Source organism: Panicum virgatum, chromosome 3K (assembly GCF_016808335.1).
Source record: "Panicum virgatum strain AP13 chromosome 3K, P.virgatum_v5, whole genome shotgun sequence".
NCBI classification, from domain to species: domain Eukaryota; kingdom Viridiplantae; phylum Streptophyta; class Magnoliopsida; order Poales; family Poaceae; genus Panicum; species Panicum virgatum.
In genome coordinates this window covers 22,789,058-22,813,779 of record NC_053138.1, presented here as the reverse complement: position 1 = coordinate 22,813,779, position 24,722 = coordinate 22,789,058, and the positions used below count along the sequence as shown (strand labels likewise).

Below are 24,722 nucleotides of genomic sequence, written 5' to 3'. Positions count from 1 at the left end.
TAAGAGCAAAGTGTCTTCCTTTAATTTGAAGGCTGAGTGGCAGTAGTGGATCACCCTCTAACAAACATGATTTTTTTTCTTGACTTCTACATGAGACAAATTGCTTTGGAAGAAATATGTATCTGCAAATTCGATCAGCACACGCAAGGGAACCGTAGACAGGTAAGTGACTCATATATCAATGCTTGTGACTTTGCATTGCTCATACTGGCATGCAGTTGACCATATACTCTCCAGCACCGTGAAACGTGAACAACTGGTGACACGACAATCAAAGATAATTAGATCGCCCACAGTAGTTAAACCCAAGGTTTACTTTTTCTGATCAGGGGTAAGTATAGTAGTACTAACAGTAAAGCTAGTAAACGACGACCTGCATTAACTCTTAGCTGCATGTTTGAAGATCAACACAGGCATCCGCTGATCACCCGAACAATTCTATTCCTCTTGCAGTGGTTGACATTGCAGAAGTGACGACCTCGAGGTTTTCGTAGAGACTTTGACAAATTCAAATTGTAGACCCCTAGAAAACCTCGAGCATGTGGTTTCTACCAATACAGCTTGGCATGTGGTTATCATGATAAGGTTGGCAACTCATAAGGTTAATTATTTAGTACAAGCGAAGCTGTATTGGTAGCAAAAGAAATCTTGAACCCTAAGTATCCACTTGCCAGATCATCCGGTTCACCAGAGCAACGACATTTAACAGGTTCTGTGACTGGCCTTCAGATCAGATAGTATTGTGAACGAAAATAATGCTTCATCATTTCTAAACAGCAACAATTAAAGCTTTACTGCTACTACTTCGCTTCTGAAATTGATGCCATCTTGGAATGCTGGGATGACACTTTTAATGTTTTTTTAGTACATGCCTTATTGGTTGCGTAAATACTACTTCCAAATGACACTGGGCGAGTTGATTTCACCTGTTTGAATCAATTGATACAACATGCAGTATTGACGACAAATTAGTTTTTTTTTCTTTTTTTGAAACATTCGGCTGATCAATTTGAGGTTCATGGGCAAACGGGCCATATTCCGTGTTTTTTCTTTTTTATATTTAAAATAAATCAAAATTTCAAAAATATGTGGCCGTTTCAGGAAATTGCGAAAATGGACCCCTGTCGCCCATGGGGTGGGCGACAGGCCCCCTGTGGCCCCCTGTCGCCCAGGCAACGGGCGATAGGGACCTTTCTGTAATTTTTTTTCGAATTTTTTCTTCGAACAGGTCTCTGGCGGGGGACGTGGTGCAGGGGGGCCTGTCACCCCCCAACAGGCGCCAGGGTAGGGCTGCCCTATTTAAACCCCCTCCCCTCTCACCCCTCATTCTATTCTCTAAAATTCCAGAAAAAAGAAGAAGAGAGGGGTGAGAAGAAGGAAAGCGGCGAAGCCCTGCCGAAGTGCGCATCTGTGATCTGCAGGTATTAACGTTTGACCTTTCATTGTGATTTTCTTATGAATCAGAGTAGAAGTAATCTTTATATATTAAAATATTGGATCGTAATCTTAGAATAATAGTAGCTATTGTTATTTCAGCATTTCGCCATGGCTGCCTCCAATTTTGGAGGTTTTTTCTGGACCGAAGAGAAATCTACTATAATACTTGATATGGTGAAAGATCTTGTGCTTAGAAAGAAGTTGGATCCACTTGCGAATGGTACGATAGAGATGGTTATGGCCAAAGTATTAGGGTTTCAAGTTTGCACACTGTTTCATGGTATTACAACGCAAGATCTAAAGGGACACCTGCTAGAACGCCGTAAGGTATACATGCGTATATGTGAACTTGCGAATCATCCTAATGTTATTGGATTCTTTGAAAGTACTGCTAAAATATGGATGCGGCCAGAGGTGTATGAGATACACATTAAGGTAACTTCCATTCAGATCTAATATTTAAATGTATTTTTAATTCATATTTTTGAAACTATAATATTATTCTGTATTTATATGCAAGGATTTTCCTGAGGACACGGAGTTGATTAACAAATCAATACCCAATTTCCGTAAATTGGTATTAATCTTCGGTGGCCCTATGTCTCAAACTAGACGAAGGAGGTGCCGAAGATCGTCGGGTAATACAACTTTGCGTCCGCATGAACAGAGATCCGGAAGTTCATCAAGTCATACTGCACCACCTGCATCACGAACTTCTGTTAACCTCGACGACAACCAAGATGACTTCATGCCACCCAAACCATGGCCTCCAAGACCTGATCAGCGAACCGGAGGTTCGTCCAGTCGTACTCGACCACCTGCAGCACCATCTTGTGTTACCTGGGACGACGATGATGATTTCATGCCCCCCAAACCTTGGCATCCAAGACCTGATCAGGGAACCAAAGGTTCGTCCAGTCGTAACACACCACCTTCAGCACCATCTTGTGTTAACTGGGATGACGACGATGATGATTTTATGCCCCCCAAACCTTGACCTCCAAGATAGGATCAGAGAACCGGAGATTCGTCCAAGTCTTCAAACTCTTGTGCAGCACCACCCTATGAGAACTCGGATGACGATGTAGATGATTTCATGACATGATCTATGATATGTGTTGTACTGAACATGGAAGCTTGCATTTGTTGAGTATAAATAAATGTTAGTTTACGGTTTCAATGTCTATAATTCGTACGTAATGGAAAATGTGCGAGAGAACAGAGGCGTATGCATGAAAAGTAGTTAATAACAACGAGAAGACAACATTGTTGGTACCATAAGATATAAACGTTCGGCCACTATGTCATTACAAAGAAACATACAAGATACAAACATAAGTCATATCTAGCCACCCCGACGGTGTCGGACACTCTTCGCCCTCTGCTGGGCATGGACATGGCCCTGCGAGTAGGTGTGACGATCCGGAAACCTCATTTGTCGCTGAGGACGCACAGAAGGCTGCGGTGTCTGCTGCTGAGAGTAACCAAGTGGTGCTCCTCCTAGCTGTGAAGATCCCAAGACATCGGGGTCACCTTGCTCCGCGGGTGAGAGGGAAGTGAAGTTGTCGAGATCTTCTAAGTTGAAGCCACCGCTATCTGGAACGAACGTGTCTGAGACGAACCCTGCGTAATATGTAAATGTAAACCAACATATGTTGCGTCTTAACTTTGTGAAAAAATTGAGAGTGTTATGTACCAGGTTGTGCAGAGGAAGAAGGTCCGACGCCCGCATCTGGATAGAATCCTACGCATAAAAAACTTGCACGTCAGCGTATACTATTGTAGTTCATAGTAACATGTAGAAAATGACATATGAATCATAAGCTAACCTGGGTAGGCTGGTGTCGATGGCGGCGGTCCCATCCCTGGGTACGGTCCCCCAACTGGCGCTGTCCCTCCAAACATTTCCATCCCCTGCTGTGGGACGAAGTGGGATCCTTGTTGGCCCCAATGGCCAGTATGGCCGAAGGAAGAAGAGAGACCGAATCCTGTTTGTGTCGATTAGTAAAAGTATAGCAAAAACTGATATTATTTAAATTCAGTATCCACGTTACCTGCAGTAGTGTTCCACTGACGTCCCTGATCTGGCTGAGAGGTCGGCTCGTGTGTCATCGCCGGACACGAGAACGACGTCGAGGCCTGTGACGATCCTTGGCTCTCTTCATAGTCCACACGGCTACCAAAATCTTGCAGTACTGTACGCAAGTGGTCACGGTGCCTGGACCATGCCTCTCTCTGCTCAACCTGGGTCATAGGGGAACCGTGATCCACCCTCGTGAGGTAAGCAGAGCAGTCCGCCTGCATATTGAATAATATTATGAATTTGAATCCATTTGCAAACACTATGAAGAGACTCACCGCGCCAGCTAGTGCTTCCACGTGGTGCTTGGCGTAGCCATCCCGAAGACTCGTCTGGTGTGGCTGCGGGTTCGTGTCAGGAAAGACCAAACGAGCCCGAGTCCGAGGCAAGTACCAGGTGAGGTAAGCCCTGAAAGAGCTGTCTGTGTGTGGTCCTGTCGGCTTGACCACGTTCTCATCTTCATCGTCCCATTGCTCCAACCACGGCTGCATCGTGGTGTGCCAAACGGCTGAGCACGGCATGCCACTCCTCGACAACCTACAAACGTGGTAGACAAAAAATCGTTAGATTCGATATGATTGAATAATACAAGTGCATTCATAATTACCTGTGGTTGTACCGTTCGACTCGGTCCAAAGCCGTGGCCACCGGAAACTCCTGTCGCTGTCCAAACTATCTCATGACCCTGTGCGGGCAATGCGCCTCAACCGCGATGTCGTAAACAAGGACGGATGTAGTAAGCCACATACCCGCATTCGCAGAGCAGTGTAGAGACAGGCCTAAAGGTGCACGTCTCGCCACCGCCTCTGGGGTGTATGGCTCCCAGATAACGTCATCTGGCGTCAGCATATCCCGCTCCGACACGAACTCAGGATATGCGCGCCTAACCTGGGCATGCGCCCAAGATCTCTGCACATCGAAACATATGAAATTAATAATGAGCTTCATGTATCGAGTAACTAACCAAGACAGAAGTAGAGTTTCCGCGAATGTACCTGACGCCAGTTCCAGAGGGTACCCATCGTGGGCCAATCCTCCTCCTCGTCGCTATACAAGATGTCGTGGTATGGCTCCGGGCTCACGATAGGGCGACCAACCGCTATCCTCTCGTACGACCAAAGCTGAAGCAGGAGTGGGCACCCCGAGAAAATAGCCTCACCATCGGTCTTGCTGCACCCGTCGCAGCCACTTATATATAGAACCAAAACTCCTCTCTAGAGGTTTATCTATGGCGCTAGATGTGCATTTAAAGACAGAAAGGTCTACTCCATTTGGTCCATACAAAATGTTACAGTTACCAAAAAACACTTGAAACTGCATCTTGCTCGACATATCTGTACATCACCAAATACTTATCGAGTCATAATCTTTACTTCACTACATTATTCAATCATCCGTACAAACTAAGTACAAATTTTAACTATAACATATGAGTATTCATAACTACGTGATAACACTCAAATTCTATACTGCATATCCGAAATTCTAGTCTAAATCATAACTAATTTATAAACACGTCTCTAATAGTACTGCAATTGTAATAATAAACGCGTAATCTTAATTTCCTAAACTAATTTACTACTACGTAACTAAGATATCCTTAAACTCCTAGTTAAATGGTTCTACTATAGCACTAATTAAATTTAATTACTCTACAATAGCAATGGAAAAATATATAAGTTAAATATAATTACCTGCAGATCACAAGTGCGCAATCCGGCAGGGCTTTGCCGCTTCCCTTCTCCTCACCCCTATTTTTTCTGAATTTTTTGTGAAATTTTTGACCTCAAATGAGGAGGAAATGGGGGTGGAGGCCTTATATAGAGAGGGGGGACCCTATTGCCCGTGGGGGGCGACCGGCCACCCTGCCGCCGAGTCCCCGCGCTACGCTGCCCAAGAAGTTGTTTGTAAAAAAAAAATTTACCAAAAGGGCCTGTCGCCCCCTGCCTGGGCAACAAGGAGCCCATTTTCGCAATTTTCTGAAACGGGCACATATTTTTGAAATTTTAATTTTTTTAATATAAAAAAGAAAAAAACACCCATATTTGGACTGCATGCTTTGATGCAATAACCCCCTTTACTGATGGACACAAATAGGGGCATCCCTGGGCCACGCCCCTGCGAGAGGCCCACGACGCCGACCAGGCCCTGATGGGCCGCCCGGTCGATCACAAGACATTCCGATCCCCCTCCTCTCGTTGTCACGAGTGGATGACTCATCACGAGATGGGATTGCGACCTACGGAGTACAAAGCTCAAATCCCTCATGCGCTGCGCCATTAATGCCGCCGGCCTGCCCTGCCCGCGCGCACTGTAGCTCGAGCGGGACAGTGGTGGTGGCGTGACTGGCGTCGCCCTCACGAGCGGCCGGCCGACCGGCTGGCGTCGATTGATGCCTGTGGAGAGGCGCGGCAGCCGCAGACGTCCGGGTCAGTGGGTCGGCGTCGCCGGCGGGCCGAAACGACGGGCGACGGCGAGGGATCCCTACCAAGCGGGGGCCCAGAACGACGGCGAGGAACCCTAAAATCCAGCCGATCGATCTCGCGCGCGCCCGGCCCGGACCTCGTCACGTGAAAGTCCGTCTGGGAGGGGGTTTGGAAGACGACAAGGCGAGCAGCGCCGGGCTATCCCCTCGAGCGGAGCTGCCAGCAAGTAGCATCGCCGGTCGGCGACACGTCATCACTGACTGCAGATACGCGCGCCGGCCGCCACGTGTCGGAAAAGGATTACCGGCAATGATAAGCCTGCCTGCTGCTTTGCCTACTCGCTTTTGCTCATTATTACATCCACCTTTAATTATTTGCAGGCCTGTCACCTGTGGAGATCCTTGTGTGTGTACTCCTATATATATGTAGGTTGAATAATATGCATCCTCTTTGTACATGAATACACATATACTGATATATACACATACATGAATTAAACATAAGTTTCTTGATGGCCACCTAACCTTAATTAAACACACGGCACATGCATGCATGGAGGCATATCGTTATTTTTGGTAGCTAATTAAGTAAGCTAGTAGCTAAGCTATTTATGGAATAATGGCCTCACGAGCTAACGGGGAGCTGTTGTGCAGTGGACATGAGGCCATGCACGGGCTGATCTATAGATCTAGTCATCAGCTAGCTGCACTGGCTGCTGGCTGCTAGCTAGCTCTCGTCATCGGAGGTCTTGGAGGCCGCCGCCTCGGCGAGCATCTTCTGGATCCGCTGCATCGTCTCCGCCTCGATGTTCCGCTCCGCGCGGTCCCTGTTGTACGTCTCGAAGAACTCCTTGTTCTCCTTCTCCAGCTCCTTCCACACTGCGCATATATATATGCATATATAGGAATTAATTAACGCTCAAATCACATGAAATGACAGGGCAGAATAGCAATATATATGTATAATAAGGGTGCTCAACCTTGCAGGCCGCTATTACAATAATATCGATCGATTGAATCATATGCATGCAAAAAAAGCCAGTTACAAGAGTGGTTAAGCTGGAAAAAATGAAAGGAATAATCTAAAGCATCCGCATATGGTACGGTATATATGATGGTTGTGCAGTACCAGTGGAAGTGATGACAGGATTGATCTTGGCATGCTTCTCCAGGGCATCCATGCACTCTTCCTTGTTCAGATTGAAGCAGATGCACTTCTCTATCAGATGGTGAACCTGAAACACAGCAGCAAAGCAACCAGGCCTGTCATAATTTGATGCATCCGTAAGACCGTACCGTATATAGAAATGATACAGCACACATACCATCCTGATGTAAGATGCTGAGGATGAGGAGTCGCCCATGGTGAGCTGAGTAGGATACCACCAGAGTTTAGGGCTTTGGAGAAAATCAATCCACTAAAGCTTCAGAGTTTAGCTGCTCTTGAGGGGCAGTAGAACGCGCCTGCGCAAGCTGCAACGACAACCGGCGAGGCGATAGAAATAGGGGAATGGGGAGAGGGGGACGTGGAGCATGCCACGTGGGCACCGCCTCCTCATTGGCCGGGAGGTAGCCGGGGAGATTTTCCGGGCCCACACCTCGCTCTCAGGCTCTCGGCTCAAGCCGGCTTTTCTGTGTGGCTGGAGTGTGTGGGCGGCCGAAGCGGCAACGGCCAGCTAAGGCGGAACTCACTGTGCTTGCTGCCTGCTTGGGCCTTCATCTTTTGGCATCTTTTGAAATCTTTTACTTTTACACGACGTTGAGTGCGTGCTCTTCTTTTCATTCTATCTGCTAGCTGAAAGACGTACCATGGATGGATGTTTATGTATTTCTTCAGATTTAACAAAAGAATTATCTTTCCTGTAGTCCTCTTATATTCTGTGGCCATTGGCCACGCAGCTTTGGCTGTAGCTTTTTCCTATGGTGATTATTTATATACTTATACATTGCTGCTAAACAACAGTTATTTCCCTTGGACTTTGCAAAAATTCTACTTAGGCCTCCAAAGTTAGAACCAAATATTTTGGTTGAACGAATGGCGCGAGATTGTGCCTATTTCATTGACAATTGCAAACTTTGTAATGCAAACTTTGTATGATTGCAAACTTTGTAATGCAAACTTTGTAATGCATCTGAAAGACTTTTCTTCTCCAATCTAGCAAACTGAAATGTCGATCATCTAGCAGATGCGCCTAGTCAAGCGCACGCCACACAATATTACCATGTGCCCCTTAGATTTTGATGGCTTTGATTATTATAGTGTAATATATGCGTATAAAAAAGAAAGAAGTGTACTCCCTCCGGTAAAAAATAACTGATGATGTCTGATTTTGTGTGCAAGTGCATGATCTAAACTTTATTTGATTAGGAATTATTTTTATGCCTTGGGTTTGAATATTTGAACATGATATGTGGGTAGATTTGTCAGAAAATATAGTTTCATAAAAGCAATTTTTTCCATAGAAGTATGTTACTTTTGCTGTACTTGCAAATATGTATCACGATAAAATGTCCAAAAAAATACTTATTGATGACCGGAGGTAGTACTTTGCCAAGCCTCGGAATCGAGAGTCTTCGCTAGTTTGTTTTGTAATGCACACATACGCATGAATCATGAATATATATCCAAATGTATAATGTACATATATGTGCATGAATATATCCAAATATTAGAACTAATCACAGCACTAAAATCGACCCGTGCTTACGTATAATTATTGGATAGCCATCACGTTCTATGGAGTGTCTTGTTTATTACGCATTGCTATGTAAATTCACTGACGGACGTGCAGTAGTGGCGCCACAGCATGCAGAACATAATGATACTCTGTTGAGCTCAATCATTAAGCACTTTGCACTCCGGACAGGACAGTGTCACCCGTGGCATGAATCAGCTCGTGAATTTGCAGTGTGTGGGGCGCCCTCGGGTTAGCACTATATAGGATGGTCCATAGCTAAGGCTAGATCTAGCAGTGCAGTGGTGGAAGATCACATGTGGTGGTCAAGCCGCAGAAGAACCGAATCCTTGCTTGTGTGCAGATATCATGGCCCACATTGCAGTGACCAGCGATCAAGTCCCATAAGATCGCGTGGTGGCCCATCTAACCAAAATTTGGCCAATCGCTGTCCCAAAGCCGATTAGGTATCTATACGGAGGATGGGAGGAAACGGTCCCATTTATCATGTGATCACTTAGATACCTCGCACGACCGAGAAATGGAGAACGGCTTGCAACATATATAGAACAAAAATTGCCCTGAGATCCACCAAAATAAGAATTAAAAACTAACTATACAGAGTCTACACAAAAGATTCCAACATTATAGACTAGTTTACTAGGGCTCCGGCTTCGGATGTGCCTTCTCTGGTGGAGCGGCTTTTTAGCTCCTGATTATCTAGTTGGAAAAATATTTAGTAAAACGGCTTTCCTATCCAGTTGTTTAAAGGGATGAAATATCCATATTATTCTTATATTTCCTTTTCTTTTTTTCTTTCTATCCGTTTTCTTTTGTCCTTTTCTTATCATCCTCTTTGCTCCTTATCCATTCGCCCGATCCATCCCCGTGACCCGTCAGGCTTCCGCTGCCGCTTGGCCTCCCGCCCCCTGCCACTAGGCCTTTTTGCCGCCGCCATGAACTCCATACCGCAGTCTCAAGCTTCACTAAGGAGCCGTGGTGGGACGAGGCAGGCTGAGGAGCAACGACAAAGTTGGTCGACAAGAGTGATGGCATGAGATCGCTGAGGTCAAGTGACGAGCGCTGCGAGGAGGTGGAGTGCATTAAAAAAATGATGCCATGTGCAAGGAAACAGAGCGTAGCTGCATGTGGCAAAGATGGTAGACGAGGTGGGAGATGCATGGAGCCATTTTTTTTGGCTCCCCCTCCATCTTCCGGCTCTTCTCAGTGGGAAAACCCGAGGCTCCTTCGATGGAGCCATTTCCTTCCACCCCATTTGGTAGGGCTCTAGCAGAACTGTTGAAACAGTTAAAACTGGAGCATTACCAAAAAGAGGTTATATTTGTAGAAATAAGCATAGTTTAGAGCAACTCCAAAAGATTAGCTATAACTTTAGTTAAATTTAGAGTTTTACCAGCTCCGTAAAACAAAAAATAAAAAACTTCTTAAGCAGCGGGGTAACCAACAAACTCTCCAAAACCACTCTTCAAAATCAGCAGTATATCCACTCCATCCCCAAAGTCAGTGTCTAACGCAGACGCCGGCGAGCCGCACGGCCGGAGGACCACTGCCTCCTGGCCTGCACACTACCGGCCTCCGCAGCCATGTCTTGTGAAGCCCGCTTTCTCAAGCCCTTCCATGAGTAACCGCAAAATCTTTGTAGAAACATACTGCAAAGAAAAATCCACAAAAAGACAATACAATCTGCCCAATTTCTAGGGGAAAATTCTGAAGCAGCGAGGGGGCAAAGAACACGAGGATTGGCTGGGGGAGCCCCGGAGCGGTAGAGAGGGACTCAAACCTAAAGTTGGAAGAGCTTGAGGAGGCTGCAGACAATGAGGAGGAGACAGAGAGGAAGCAATCAAGCAAAGCCACCGTTGTGTCCACCGCCGCCTTCCACCATGGCGGGGCACTCGTGGCACCGCCCGCACCTTCGGTGCTGCGGGGGATCCTCGCCCCGCGGCTCCCGACGAAGTGCCGCCCATGGGCCCCGAGAAGGAGGGCGAGAGGAAGGAGAAGGGCCTATTGCCCAAGTGGATGAACGTGTGGCCACGGAGGATGCCAAGACGGTGCTGACGGCAGTGGCCATCTTGCTCGCTTTCCGCTCCTTCGTCGCCGAGATGCGCTTCATCCCGGCTATCAGGCTTACCCCGCCCGTCGGTGTCGTCCATGCCCCAGCTCGCCGACCTCTACCTCTACTAGAACCAGCTCATCACCAGGTCGATCCCGCTGGCCGCCTGGGGCAACACGGTACGGCAGGGCAGTGCAGTACGGCGGGAGCAGGCGTACTCCATGGGATGTCGGGGACGGCGGCAGCTTTGCGTGCGAAAAGGAGAGATCGACGGTGCAGGGGAGGGGATGGCGAGGGAGGCATCAGTATTTTTAGCTAGCAAGGGCATGGGGATAGCGAGGAGAGGAATATAGTTTTTCTATTGGATCGTGATTTTTCCCTCTTTTCTTTATTTCTACCTATTCAATCTATTTTGGCTAGCCTCTTGGAGATACTCTTAATGGTTAGCAAGCTATAAGGTGCTCTAAGCAACAGGATATGTATATCAAACCGAAGTATTCACTCATAGTGCTATTTATTTAATGGTAAATGTTAGCATCAAGGTGCCCTTGGTGACTTGCCAATCTAGGAATTGATAGTTCAATTTTTCCGTTGGTGTTCATACATCATACTTCATACGTGTGAATATATGCATGCGAGTGTATTTATTTCTGGACATATGTTCAAATCCTATTGCCTATATTTTACACTTATACGTATACTGCATCGTCATGTTCGTGACTGAATAAAAGCCGAAGTATTCATCCTCATTTTACTGTCTAGACAAACAAATAAATTGATAAAGATGCATGGCTACGTGTAGTGGTCGACCCTTGCTTAATTTTGAAGCAAAAATGGACTCATCGATCAACAGTTGATGTTGACGAGAAGGCGCTGTCGACTGTGATGCATTTTCAGGAAATCCCGAAGTCCTAATTTCGCACAGAAATAACTAACTGTGATGATGCATGTACACGTGCCGAAGAAAATAAAAATTCTGCACTGGCCGGTACTCTACGGGCGGAATCAGAGGCGAATTTACTTGGTTACGAGCGATCCTGAGCTCCCTGACTAGCTAGGGTGTGTTTAGATGCCCCAAAACCCCTCCCCCAAATCCAAATTTTCCATCACATCGAAACATTAAATATAGCAAATGACTCATGCATGGAGTACTAAATGTAGGTAAATAAAAAAACTAATTACATAGTTTGGATGTACGTTGCGAGACGAATCTTTTGAGCCTAGTTAGGTCATAGTAGGACAATATTTACTATAAACAAACGAAAAATGTTACACTGTACTACAGTGTCCGATGTGACTTTTTCTCCCATTTTTTTAGAGATCTAAACACAGCCCAGTAGCTACTGGCACCGAAAACTATGTACGGAAGGTAATCCGCCTCGGGCATGGCTAGCTCTCCCGGCCACATGACGTGGCGCTGGCTGATTGGCTCCCTAAATTTCATGGGGAATCAAGTAATTGACCCGACTACCCGAGGCATGCTGGTACAGGAGCAATGTACCATCGCACCACGTCGGTTGCTTGGAAACGGGCACCTATCTACTTGGCTGGTTCCGTAGATTCGATTCACATTCACACAGTGGTCAAGAATTTTTACTGCGTATCAGTTCTTCACTAGTATTATGTACTGTTCTAGGTAGAAGCTCGTGTTGGAATTCATACCGCAGCTAATTAAAACTAGTCACAAACTACCAATTAGTAGGGGCAGAGATAGAGAGCAATAGAGGGGAGCGGCACTTCATAATATATGTATGATATTCAAGCAAACATGGTGAAAATTTAAAGGTGATAAGTGATTGTAGATTTTTTTTTTGTGAGCGTGGCCACACCTGGAAGCTACAACGTAGCTCCGCCGCCCTTGCCAATTAGCTGTTAGTTACAAACATAATTTTCATAACTTTGTCTAGTTTTATATGGCCATATATGCTTCATGTGTGGAGGCTGGGATTGTCACTCCGTTATTTAAAAACAGCTTATATTCTGAGAAACAAACCTCTCTTCTGAAACATATTCTAGAATTGGATCATCAGCTCAGTTCTAGGCCCATTGATGCTGAGATTATTCCATCCCATGAGCAATAACGTTTTATGTACGTGCGCCGGCGACCTTCTTCCCTGGGTAATAATGGGCCTGGCGTAGTTGCAGTGTAAGAAGATCTATCTCTCTACACTTTGTAGGTACAGTGATTAGCCAAGTTTTGTTTAATTTATATATTCCCCCATGCATAGAAGTACGCATCGTACACATGTGGTATATATAAGTACGTGTGTGTGTCAGTTTTACATTCAAGTTGTGAGGCAACCACCCCATTATTCTTCTATAATTAAGCAGAAAACAAACATGTATGAGATAGAGATCATACATGGGGTGAAGAAGAAAACAAAACTATCCTAATTTCTGGGAGACAAGAAGCTTCATCATTATTGCCAAGGTGCGAACGCCAGTGCACAGTGCAACACATTGCCCAGGGAGCCCCCCCCCCCCCCCAACCACCACCACAATAAAATACTACAAGCTTAAGCCCGGGGAATTGTTACTGTAGAAGACAGAGGTTTCCTTGCGAGCATATGAGAGAGAGAATCGACCGAATGGACTTCCCACCTACTACTCTCGCCACGAGGTGTGTCGCGTTTCGTCGTCGTCCTCCGCCGCCGCGCTCGATCCACTAGAAACTGTACGATGTGCCGGCCGCCGGCTCGTGATCGATCGCCGCCGGTTCGTCGGCGGCCTCGCTCGCTCATCCATCTCATCACCCGATCCGGATCCGACCCTATCCCATCCTCGCCGCTGCGGATGATGCGGCGCGATACGCAACCTGGATCACAGGTTGCCGATGAGATAGCAGCTAATAGATCGATCGGCGCCGCCGCGTTCCCCCAGGAAGGGCCAGGGGGGCGGAGGAGATCGATCGCCGCGCGTACGGCGATATATCTTTGCAACGTCAGACGACGGGCAAAACCGACATGCCAGGGACAGCGCGATCCTGCTAATGGTGCGGCAGCGCGCGCCCTAGCCCCTAGCTAGCTGCGCGCATGATGGTATATTGGCGGCTTCTGGCCGGCCGGCCATTGGCGCGGCGTGGGAGTTGCACCTCTCGATCGCTCTCTCTGTGGCCTCTCTCTGAATGGATCGCTCGCTCGCTGCGACTGCGATGATGAGGTGTTACTTGTGTGGAGATGATCTGTCCATCCATGCGTGCCGTTGCCATCTCATTCCTCGTGTGCGAAGCCAAGAACTGTTTTTGTGCTAGTGTTTTGACGACGGGGTCGCTGACAACTGGGCCCGGTACGTACAGCATTGTATAGTGATTTCGACCCATGCAGGAGTAATTAGATTCTCTTGATACCACTGGAAATTTTGGTGATTTCTTTAGTGCCGTGATATTTTCAAATTTTCTTCACCGCCACCACTTCTAATTTCATTTCCTTTGACTGTCATTTCCGTCAGCATCTGTCATCTTTTGAGGCATCGAGGGAGGTACTAGTAGCACGCGCAGAAAGTAGATGCATCGTTGTGTCTTGTCTTTCGAGATTTGTACCTTTTTCGTACGGGCCTGGATCTATAAACTTCAAATAATCATTTTTTCTATTTTTCTCTATACCAAAAATCCCACTTTCTGAAAAAGAAAACTGTAACAACCCGTGTGGCTGGTGGGCCGAAATTGGCCCAGCACGCGCTAGCACCAGCCAAAGAAAAATAGTTTCATATTGCCTATGCAAGAGGAGGTCAACCAGTAATCCAGTATAGATGGCTTGAGAAAGCTATTAACTGTGTTGCAACTTTCTGCGTGAAGAGGACGAAAGCGCAAGAGAATTAATTAATTGGTGTAATTTCTACAATTAATCGCATCAGGTCGTTACTACTACAGAAATTTTTATCGAGACGGGCAAAAAAACATTAACCGAGACAGTTTTTGCAACCGTCTCGGAGTCAAAGTCATGGTTAATTATGGCATTAATCGAGATGCTTTTGCTACCCGCCTCAGTTAATTAAAAAAATAAAAAAGAAAAAGCCCGCCAAGCCCATCCTCGCCGCGGCAGCTGCCACCCGCGTCCGCGTCCCACTGCATGCTGCTGCGCGCATCCGCCGCACCCGCCCGCCCGCTGCTTGCCTCCGCCGCCGATGCCGGGCACCGCCGCGGCCCCGCTCCAAAGGAGAGGGAGGGGCCAGCATGCTCGGGGAGAGGGAGGTCGGGCCAACGTGCTCAGGGAGTGAGGGAGAGGAGGGAGGACGCGGTGTGCTCAGGGAGGGGAGGTAGAGCGGCATGAGAGGCTGAGGGTGAGGGAGAGAAGTGAGAGAGTTGAAACCCTAAGTCACCGTATATATATTCAGTGGGGAATACCAGGCCTAGATGGGCTGTTTGGGCTCCGAAATGGGCCAATATTGTCTGAGGCGGGCCTTATAGCGTGCTCATCTCGATTAATGTATTAACTAAGGCATTTGCTTTAAAACATTTGTCTCGGTCTATTAACCGAGACGGACATTTTAAGGCGCCTGCCTCTAATTAATCGATTTTGCGAGTCGGTTATAAACCCCCTCGATTAATCGCAGACATTAATCGATGTGGTTAAAAATCGTACCAGCATCTTAGACCATTTTAAAGGTTGCGCTTAATATTTTTTTAGTAGTGCGTGTATGCATAGTTGTGCAATGAAATCTGTTAGGTGGTAAAGAAAAACTTGTGCAATGAAATCTGTTAGGTAATAAAGAAAAACTCCAAACTAAAACCACATTAGCGAATCTACCAGCGCGTATGGGCTTGGCCACCTATAACAGCGCGCCCCTACTGCATTTCACGTCACAGCAGACAACTCATGCCGCGTATAGTACCTGCAGAATACAGCGTCTCTACAGTGTGTTGGCCTGTTGGGCCGTGCCGTGAAAATCTCAGGGTCCGCATCAGTCACTCAACAATGCGATCGCGTCACCCAGGCGAAGGAAACAAAACCATCCAGATTTGTTGGAGGACAGGTCGCTTCATTGTTGTTTGCGTCGCGCGGCGGCCAAGGCACAGTCGCGCGCTTGGCCCACACGCCATACGAAGTTGGTACAAACCAACCGGCCAACAACTCTGAATCAAACACTCTCTTCACTGCATCTAGCCAACAATATTTTTCTCTCACACAAAACCAGCACCAGCAAGCAGCCACTAGCCAGCCAATAGTATTTTTCTCTCACAACAAATCAGCACCAGCCACAGCACAGAGAACAGAGGCAAAAAGAGAAGAAAGAAAAAAAATGTATATCAGCACATAAAAGAAATCGGCAAATGGACTTAACTTACCTTAATTATCTCACCTGCCCGATGAGAAATATCGTTAGCTACCGCTAGCCTGATCACGCCCGGAGAGACTGAAAACTAAGGGTATCATCGAGTCGTGCTGTTACTAAGATCACGTCAGATAATGAAACAAGAAAAGGTGAACCAGATAATCAGGCACCGAAACATTGATTTTGTTTTTTTTAGGTACATACATAGACCTCTAGTGGCGGCTCGGGTGAAAACCCTAGCCGCCGCCAGCCGGCCCCTTCCCTCCTACCCCCGCCATTGCCCGAGCGCTCAGCCGGAAGTCCGCACGGGTGCGAGGAAGGTGGTGGGGCTCACTTCTTCACCACCCAGCTCGGGATAGGATCTCACCGCCATGCCGGCTGGTTCCTCCATTTTTCGTGTCCTCGCCGACGCTCGTCGCGGCGCTGGGTGCAAGCAAGAGTGAGGAGGGCGGCGGCGGAGCTAGACTCCACTTGGGCTTCCTTCTCCAGTGAGACGACTTGGCGGCGGCGGCGGGCGGATGGGGCTTGGGCGGCAGAGTTCCGCCTCGCCCGGATCCAAGGCCCCGTAGCGTGGGGAGGAAAGCGGTGAGGCTATGCTTCGCCCATTCCTCCTACCCCGGCTGTTGGGGACGCGGTGCTCGGTCGACTGCGGCTTGGCGGCTGGCCAGGCACGGGATCCGGAGGGGCACTACTGCGTCAGGGGGCTGGCGCTCCGGATCCGGCCATCCCTGGCTTAGCGTCGAGGTTAACGCTCCAGATCTAGCGGTTCCGGCCGGTACTTCCGCCGGCGGGCGGTAGCGGCGGCTAGGCGCCGGTGAGCAGGGCCGGGTGCCCTAGCGGCCAGACAGGCGCCCACTAGACTGGGCGCAACGCTCATAGGTCGTGGCGGCGCGTGCCAGTGCCGACGTGAATTACCGTTGTCTCTTGGCATCGGCAACCTTCTTCATGGTTGAGGGGCGGGAGGATCTCGGCGAAATCCTTGCTTGGCATTGTGCCGGTGTCGATGACAACGACACCTGTGGGCGCCGTTTCCTTCTTGGGGGCGTCATCATTGTGCCTCTCGTCACTTCATTGATCAGGACTCCTGGTGAAAACCAAACACTGGCGACGACGGCGCCTTTGGCGTCGCTTCCTCGTTGGGTGCACCGCCTTCGGAGTTCCCAAAGGTGGAGGTTTACGTGAAGAGACATGATGGGCACAGATGATCTGGACATCAAGTTTCTAAGCATGCAATGATGCGATGGATTGGTGTTGTGGAAAGACGTTGCAAGGTTGAAGATCAGAAACAAAGAAGAAGATTGAAGCTTAGTCTTCTAGCTTTCTTTCTTTATTCTGTAGTTTTTTGTTTTTGTGAAAACATCATTTGAGATTTAGAGTCTAAGAACTCTTGTAACTCGAGGATCTAATACCTCTTTTGGCCGTAGACACTCTCTCTTGAGAGTGGGATTAAAAAAACCATTGATCTCTGGTCGGTCGGCCCTCCGGCAATCACTGGGCCGAAACCAACGATATAGGGGGAGCTCTGTGCGGGAGGCACAGGCCTGGCCTTTCAAAATTCGCGCCCCATCGCTCGGTTGGCCCAGCTAAGCATACGCTCTCGCTTTCCTCGGCCCACTGCCCGAAGGCCCTCGGCTAGTCCTTTCACTTCATTTTGCTCACTTCAGGGAGCCTAAGCCTACTAATAAAACTTGCTCAATTTTTTTTTATCACCATGGATTCTTCATTACGATGCCTTGGATAATGAATTCTAAAAAATTTAAAAATAAACTACCTCATGTAACTAGGACAAAGTGATTCCTCAAACAAGCAACTCCTTGAGGAACTTTTAGCTGCTGGCTTCTCGTCTTATCCTACTTCTTAGAAGAACATAACCAAGAGATTTAGCTTCAGCTGGCTGTCACTACCCAAATCTGCTCATTTACTACCCAGTTCACTCGCTCCATGTTGGCGTGTTCTCTCTGCCCCGCTGAATCATAGGCACAACGGTAGATCATGTAACTGCAAGAGCAGGGAATCCTCGTAGGGCCAGGAGAAAGCACAAAAAGCCACAGCTTACGCCATGCGAAAACCGGATGCTAGACGCAAAGCACATGCACATAAACAAGGCGGAAAATCTCCGGCGAATTGCGGGTGCCGGAGATGCCGGGGCGGCACAAAAGAAACCCCCCGCTCCACCAATTTGATGGCTGAATCCGCCTGCCTCCGCTTTAATCTCGCTCCACGTCTGATCAGCAATGGCACGCGCGTGCCCCCCCGGCTCGAAAGGCTATTCGCCGTCGCAATTTCTTTACGAGATTTCCGCGTAAAGAGGCGGGGTGGAACATTTAGTTTTCGGTCGAGTGGGATCCTTCCGATCCGATTGAGGACAGGGACAGGGTTGGACGCTGACAGGCAGTGTTGTTTATGAGCAAACCAATGGCCTGATGTGCTGATGCTTTTTTATAAATATAAATTGGTGCAGTACTTCAGTTTCAGCGAGATGGGAGGGGAAAACTTGGTGCGGTCTTGCAGACTTGGTTTTGTTGCCAAGGCGATTGTGAATTTGTGATGCAGGATGGGCTGGTCTTGTCTGCTGGCTGTTTGTATTGCAGCTTTCATGGACGCCAAATTGGAGTTAGACCCTATTTAGTTCCCTTTACATGTAAACGCAAAATTTTCTTGCGAAGGAATCTTGCCAATTTGAAGTACTAAATGAAGTCTATTTACAAAACTTTTTTGCACAGATGGGTTGTAAATCACGAGACGAAGCTAATGATGCTAATTAATCCATAATTAAGCAATAATTAGCGGATGATTACTGTAGCATCACTGTTGCAAATCATGGGTTAAGTAGGTTCATTAGATTCGTCTCGTGATTTACAGCCCATCCATGCAAAAAATATTATAAATAGTCTTCATTTACTACTTCAAATTAGTAAGATTCTTTCGCAAAATTTTGCGTTTACGGCTTTTTTGCGTTTACGGGGTGGGAACTAAATAGGAGAATAAGGAATCTGCTCCTTGTTTTCAGCTTTGGACTTTGTGCCCTTAAACTAGCTGTAGAAGTACTAAGATTTCTTTCTTTTATCTCGGATCAACCCGTCACTCAGTTTGGTACACCTGAATTGCCAATTCTGCTACTGAACCACATCACTATATGTGCTCACGCTAGGAGTCAGTATAAGTTGTCTAGTTGACCTGTTCAGGATTCGTGAATTTCATAATGTCGTCCTAGTAAAACATATTTTTTCCCATTGTTTTTTGTCGCATTTGCCTTTTGTGTTAATGTTAAGCAATCGTTTTCTATGCCCATTTATGTTTAAGTTGCGCATGATCAGATTCACACCCAAGTCTCAAGAAAAGGAGGAAAAGAAATATAAAAAATGAAGAATTACATAAAAGTTACCCTCTCAAATCTTCAAAAGGAAAAAGAAGGACAATAATGGAATGTAAGTGACACTCTCAAATCTACTCCTGCATGTAAAGAGGTGCTCATCTAATTTGTGGAGCCATATCAGTCGGATATTCAGATATGCTAAATTATGTCTCATGTTGCCATGTGGCCGCCATTGCGTACCAGGGGATCCATGGTGACCTAGACAGCCATTGATGGGAGCAAAAAGTTGCTGCCTCCATTGTTTCCCCCACATTGTCTTGTTTTCCTCTTTCTAACTTTTGTTTGGAAAAAGAAAATCCCTCAACAGAACCAATTCTTGCTTGTTTTCTGATCATCCGTAGCTTCAAAGGTAGACATTGTGCTGGTAGTGTGAGGCAATGTATACCAATGTGTGGTATATTGGAAATTGAACCCTTTTTAGCTTGCAAGTTTTGGGTGTCGGCCACTGAAACTCGATGTTCCTAAAACTAAAAAGAAAGAGAGGGTCCCAGTTCTTGTATTTTAGTTTGCTATGATACTCATGGTAGTATAAGAAACATAAGATTGTAGATTGGATGAAGATCGGATCAGCATGCACACCCAAACAAATGTTAGAAAACAGGTTATCTACAAGTCAATGTTATGGTGAATCAGTTTATCAGCCTATGCAGTAATGCAGGGCACTATGTGAAAAATGTGAGATGGCTTATATCTTTGAAAGACAGATGTGAGATGATATCATAGAGTTTTGTAAAGCTGCAAGGTGTTTATCTTCATGGCTTGTCAAACAGCTTTGATTGTCTTGCTTTAGTTCATCCTCTTGCTCTCGCCGCTTGGCTTTACTTTGAGTTCCTAGAGTTCAGAAGCAAGCAAAGCAAGCTGACCGGACTGAATAGCGTCATTTCCACATCTGTGCTCTGCCTGAGTGCCTTCTCAGTTAAGACGAATGAGATTCGCTCCCTTCACCAAATCATATGACTCTGACTTCAAGTGGGTTTTATTCCCTCATTTTATACTCTGCGTCCATTAGCACTTTTCTTTTTCGAGAATACTCTGCATCCATTAGTAGTACTGGTCTATCAGTACACCACAGACAATTCTTCAGTGATGTAATTGCGGCAGGACTCTGCTATTGACTTCTACTAGAAATATGTGAAAAATCTACGGTTCTTCGGTAATAAACTTTATATGCAACTAAAGAAATTACTCTACCTACACACATGGCTAAGACAATGGATAATGTACTGAAAACAGCCAATGCTCAAAGTTCAGATGTCATTCCTTTGAACAATATCATCATGACACAGGGTGGCCAACAGCACAAGTTTCAGTTTTCACAAAATTTTCAGGACGCGTTGCGTCATTGTACAATCATCAGGATGCCAATCATCCTCTGCAAATCTCGACCAGCTCGTCGAGGCCGTCGGACTCCGCGGCGATCTTGGACGCCGCCGACGAGAGGAACCGGAACCCAGCGTCGCTGGCGCTCTTCCTGACCGAGGCCAGCTGCTGGGACTTCTTGCAGTAGGCGATGAGCCCCTGGATCGGGTTCTCCACCTCCGAGCTCGCGCTGCTGCTCCTCCTCAGCGCCGGCCCGGCGCCGTCGTCGGACTCGCTGGAGGTCCGGACCGACGAGGAGGCCGACGAGGAGCTCGACGACGAGGAGCACGATGACGACGACGACGGCAGCGCGGGGGCTGGGGTCATCTTGTTCGACGACGAGTACCGGACGATTACGCTGGAGAAGGACCTCCTGTGCCCGTGCTCGCGCTCCTTGTGCCGCTCCACCGTGGGCGTGGCACGGGCGCTGCCACCGCCGGCGCCGGCGCCGTGCGAGGCGATGCACCTGTTGCTTCTGACCTGGCCAAACGGATTCTTCCTCCACGGACTGAGGTGGCCATGGCCGTGGGCGAGCTCCGGGACTCCCCTCGTCGCTCCAGGAACGTTCTTGCCATCCTGGTCCCCCGCCTTGGCTGCGAATATCGTCTTGAGGTAGGCCTTGGACGCCTTGAGCTTGAGGCCGAGGTTGAGCTGCCGCATGAACCTGAGCCTCCTGGACCACGGCTTCCTCTCCCCGGCCGCCGCCTCCGCCGCGGCGGCGGCGCCCGCCAGGCCGGCCGCGTACTCCTGGAAATACTCCTCGACGTTGAGCTCCCCGCTGACGTAGCACGAGTTGGCCGGCGACGCGTTGCACGACTCGTACGGCGTCGCGGGCGCTGTGCTGAAGCCGCCGCCGAGCAGGGCCTCCCCCCTGCCGCCCCTGAAGCGGCGGCCCCCGCTGTCGCCGCGGCCGTCGAGGAGCTCCTCCACCATCTGGATGCGCGGCGGGAGGTGCAGCGGCAGCAGCTTCCCCTTGTAGAAGAGCTCGTCCGCCGGCGACGCCAGCGGCTCCCCCCACCGGTCCAGCGGCGCCGACATGAACTCGAACTCCCGCGCCGCCGCGGGCGCCGAGCTCAGGTCCATGTCGATGTAATCCTCCTCCCCTTCCTCCTCCCGCAGCGCCTCCTCTCGCCTCCCCGCCGCCATCGCTCGTGTTTCTTGGCTTATTGTCACCGGAACCGGAGCCTGCGCGATGATTCTTCGGAGCCAAACAAAATGGCTGACGAATCAGTGGAGGGGGGGTTTATAAACCGGGCTCGTGCTTTCCAGGGGGCCCTACCATCTCCCGCATGATCTGCTTCTTGTTCGCGCCCCCCACTGGCTGCACGTAGCCACCGCGCCGCTGTGTGCCCGGCCGTCGCTGTCCGTCCATATCATTGCTCCATCCCGGGCTTTGGCGCCTTCTTTTCTGAAGGAAACCCGGCTTTGGTGCCCGCCTGCCTGCCCGGCGGCCCTGCGCGACTACTGATTAGGGGCAGGGGGTGGTGCCCTTTTGCTTTTTTGAACGGCCTTCCCTCTCGTTCTCTGACGAAGTGCAGGGTGGGCATGCGTCTCGTCTTTCCATGGCTGCCTCGCTCGTGCCACTTCCTATCGGACGGTCGACAGAGGCCACTACGCGCCGCTGGTGCTGGGTAGAGTAGTAGAAAAATGTCACTGTTGGATCACTCGGGGCACTGTGCAATCTTTGGCAATGATCGCTTTGGAGTTTACGAGCAGGTACGGACGATACGCAGGATCTATACTGTGATCCCCTTCCCTTGGGTTGCTCGTTGCTGGACACGCATGTTCTCGACAAAAATGTGCACAAATCTCTGGATGCCACGGCCAGTTTTTTTCGAATTCGAAATGGCAGGGCAGCGGCTCCGCTCGTGGCCCGCCCGGAACGGGACGAGAAGCAGAGAGCACGGAACGAGGGGCAGACGACGAGCAGTGGCGCGCTACAGAGACCACCAGACCTCCCCGTAGGCGCGTGCGCGTTTGGCCACGGCGCTGCGGCGCCAGTCCGTTGAAGTGTGTGAAGGCGCCATCACTCGCTCATCAATGAGCAGTGCAGTGCGGCCGCTCAGGATTCACTATTCCTGCGCTTGTAGTACTGTAGTAGGATTCACTATTCACCAGTACCATTGCAGCTCGGATTAAGGCCGCCTCCAATGGTATTGGTGCAAGTGAGCTACTTATAGAAGTAAAATATGATAGTATTTTGTTTAAGTGGAAGAGAGAGAGGAAAGAGAAGAGCTATCTCTTGATCGAGATGCTTATTCTAAGAGTATGCGAGACTGTTATATCCTAAATTGTATGATAAGAGTTAGACCATTAAACAAGTGATTTCTTATACTGTATCTCTCAATTGCTATAAACTAGCAGTTGGCTCCACCTTTGGGGGAGGCATGAGAAAGTGAAGTCCAACTCCAAGAGGTAAATGAATGCCTACGTGAGACTATATGACTGTGACTTTCGGATCAAAACCGAGCACCGATGCCATGCCAGGGAGTCCGAACTGATCCCGGAAGAACTTGAAGTGCGTGAGATGAACCAACATGACAATTGCAGGAGAAGTATGAAAGAGGTATCTCTTGTCTCTTCAGTTTCGTTACCCAGGATCAGCAAATCGACGGGCCATGAATTTCTGCAGACAACGTATGGTCCCAATCCTAGTGGCTAGCAACCTACTCCTTGGTAGTACACCTACACGTCACTTGTCAACCCAAAGTACGACGTATAGATGGAATCGAGTTGTCATTTCGACACAGGCTGCATTCTGCATTCTGCATTCTGCATTCTGCAGACTACAAGGCCCTTGACTTTGCGAGTAATATATTCCCTGCTTGTACCGCTGCTCCATTGGAGTGCCCTGTGCCCAGCAGCTGGATTAGCATCGCCCTTTCCAGTCGCAATCAGGCCGTCGCGCCGCTGATCCATGGGATTATTCTTCTGCCGAGCCTGTCTGATTGCTGCTGAGTCAGGAGCTCACAACAGTTGAAAAAAAACCTTGGGAGATGCAGTGCAGGGTTAGGTTGAGGTCAGCTCTGCCCCCAGCTCCGGATTTGCGGTGGATTGCAGGGCGGAATAGCGTGCCCACTTGCAGGACGCCGCAGAGCGTGGTCGGCGGTGGTTGGGACGTGGAAGATTCTTGCTTCGACGATGCAAAATATACTAATGGTGCAGGAGGTTATGGTGGTTAAGCAAAGGATCTTATGGGCAAAGCCAGCCAGCGAGCTACTACTTAGCTAGGAGTGTGTGTTTGTGTTGGTAGCTGCTAGCCTGCTACGAGCACATTTGGGCTCGCTCTTGTATGCTTGCTGCGTGTAATCTTTTTGTTTGTTTTTTGGATTTCAGATAAAGAGAAAAAGGGTCGCGAGGGTAAAGGTAGGGTAACGGGGAAAGAACGGTACGCCCCTGTTGTGAAATCCCAGCCATAACTTTGTGCTGGAGGTAGTGGAGGAGAAGGCACTGTAATACAACCACCTGGCTGGATCCTTAAAGTTTACCTTTCAGCCCAATCAATTAGTTAGCTCTTCACCATTAAAAATTAATTAGCTCTTCACCATTAATGTAAAACTCACTTGTCTTTCGCACAAGATTTCTTTATTCTTGTATCGAAAGCGGTTACAAACTTGCAGCCCCGTTTTTCCTCTTTTTTTCCTCTCATCTCCTTTCTTCTCAACATCAGCTCGTTATAATACTTATTCTCGAAGACGCCAGCAGAAAGAGTCAAATTATTACAGGAACAAGGAGAGGCGAGGCCAGCACACTATAGCACAGCGTACGTCTGAATCGGTGTCTCGGGCAAACCTAAGCCCGAGCTACCCAGAAACGAGCAACCACCGGGAGACCGGAGCTGAGCAGCAGCGTACTACGTCGAGATGCCAGAGCACCTGCCTCGGTCAGATCCGACGGATGGTTTGCCTCCTACGCGCACCGCAAGGCGCTGCGAACAAACGACGGTTGGCGGCGGGTTGTGTGGCCGTGGCGCTGCGCGGCTGCCGGTGCAAATGCAACGTGCACGGGTACGCGCACAGGCGCCTGTG

At 48.5% G+C, this 24,722-nt stretch overlaps 4 protein-coding genes across 4 annotated transcripts; all 4 read right to left on the bottom strand.

The window, feature by feature from the left end:
• Nucleotides 1-2,715: 2,715 nt before the first annotated feature.
• On the bottom strand, nt 2,716-4,412 carry LOC120701334. The gene is made up of 5 exons (XM_039985434.1): nt 4,125-4,412; nt 3,492-4,054; nt 3,267-3,425; nt 3,134-3,181; nt 2,716-3,060 (listed from the first exon to the last, which is right to left on the bottom strand). The coding sequence occupies exons 2-5, from the start codon at nt 4,036-4,038 to the stop codon at nt 2,783-2,785; spliced, it is 1,032 nt and encodes a 343-aa protein (XP_039841368.1). The 5' UTR covers nt 4,039-4,054; nt 4,125-4,412; the 3' UTR covers nt 2,716-2,782.
• Nucleotides 4,413-6,365: 1,953 nt separating this feature from the next.
• On the bottom strand, nt 6,366-7,435 carry LOC120698426. The gene is made up of 3 exons (XM_039982026.1): nt 7,268-7,435; nt 7,072-7,177; nt 6,366-6,821 (listed from the first exon to the last, which is right to left on the bottom strand). Exons 1-3 carry the CDS (start codon nt 7,304-7,306, stop codon nt 6,670-6,672), a joined length of 297 nt encoding a protein of 98 aa, XP_039837960.1. The 5' UTR covers nt 7,307-7,435; the 3' UTR covers nt 6,366-6,669.
• A 2,562-nt stretch (nt 7,436-9,997) lies between these two features.
• Nucleotides 9,998-11,041, bottom strand: LOC120698425. The gene is made up of 2 exons (XM_039982025.1): nt 10,419-11,041; nt 9,998-10,287 (listed from the first exon to the last, which is right to left on the bottom strand). Exons 1-2 carry the CDS (start codon nt 10,786-10,788, stop codon nt 10,244-10,246), a joined length of 414 nt encoding a protein of 137 aa, XP_039837959.1. The 5' UTR covers nt 10,789-11,041; the 3' UTR covers nt 9,998-10,243.
• Nucleotides 11,042-20,572: 9,531 nt separating this feature from the next.
• Nucleotides 20,573-22,059, bottom strand: LOC120698424 (probable membrane-associated kinase regulator 4). The gene has a single exon (XM_039982023.1). The coding sequence runs from the start codon at nt 21,838-21,840 to the stop codon at nt 20,701-20,703; it is 1,140 nt and encodes a 379-aa protein (XP_039837957.1). The 5' UTR covers nt 21,841-22,059; the 3' UTR covers nt 20,573-20,700.
• Between the last annotated feature and the right edge of the window lie 2,663 nt (nt 22,060-24,722).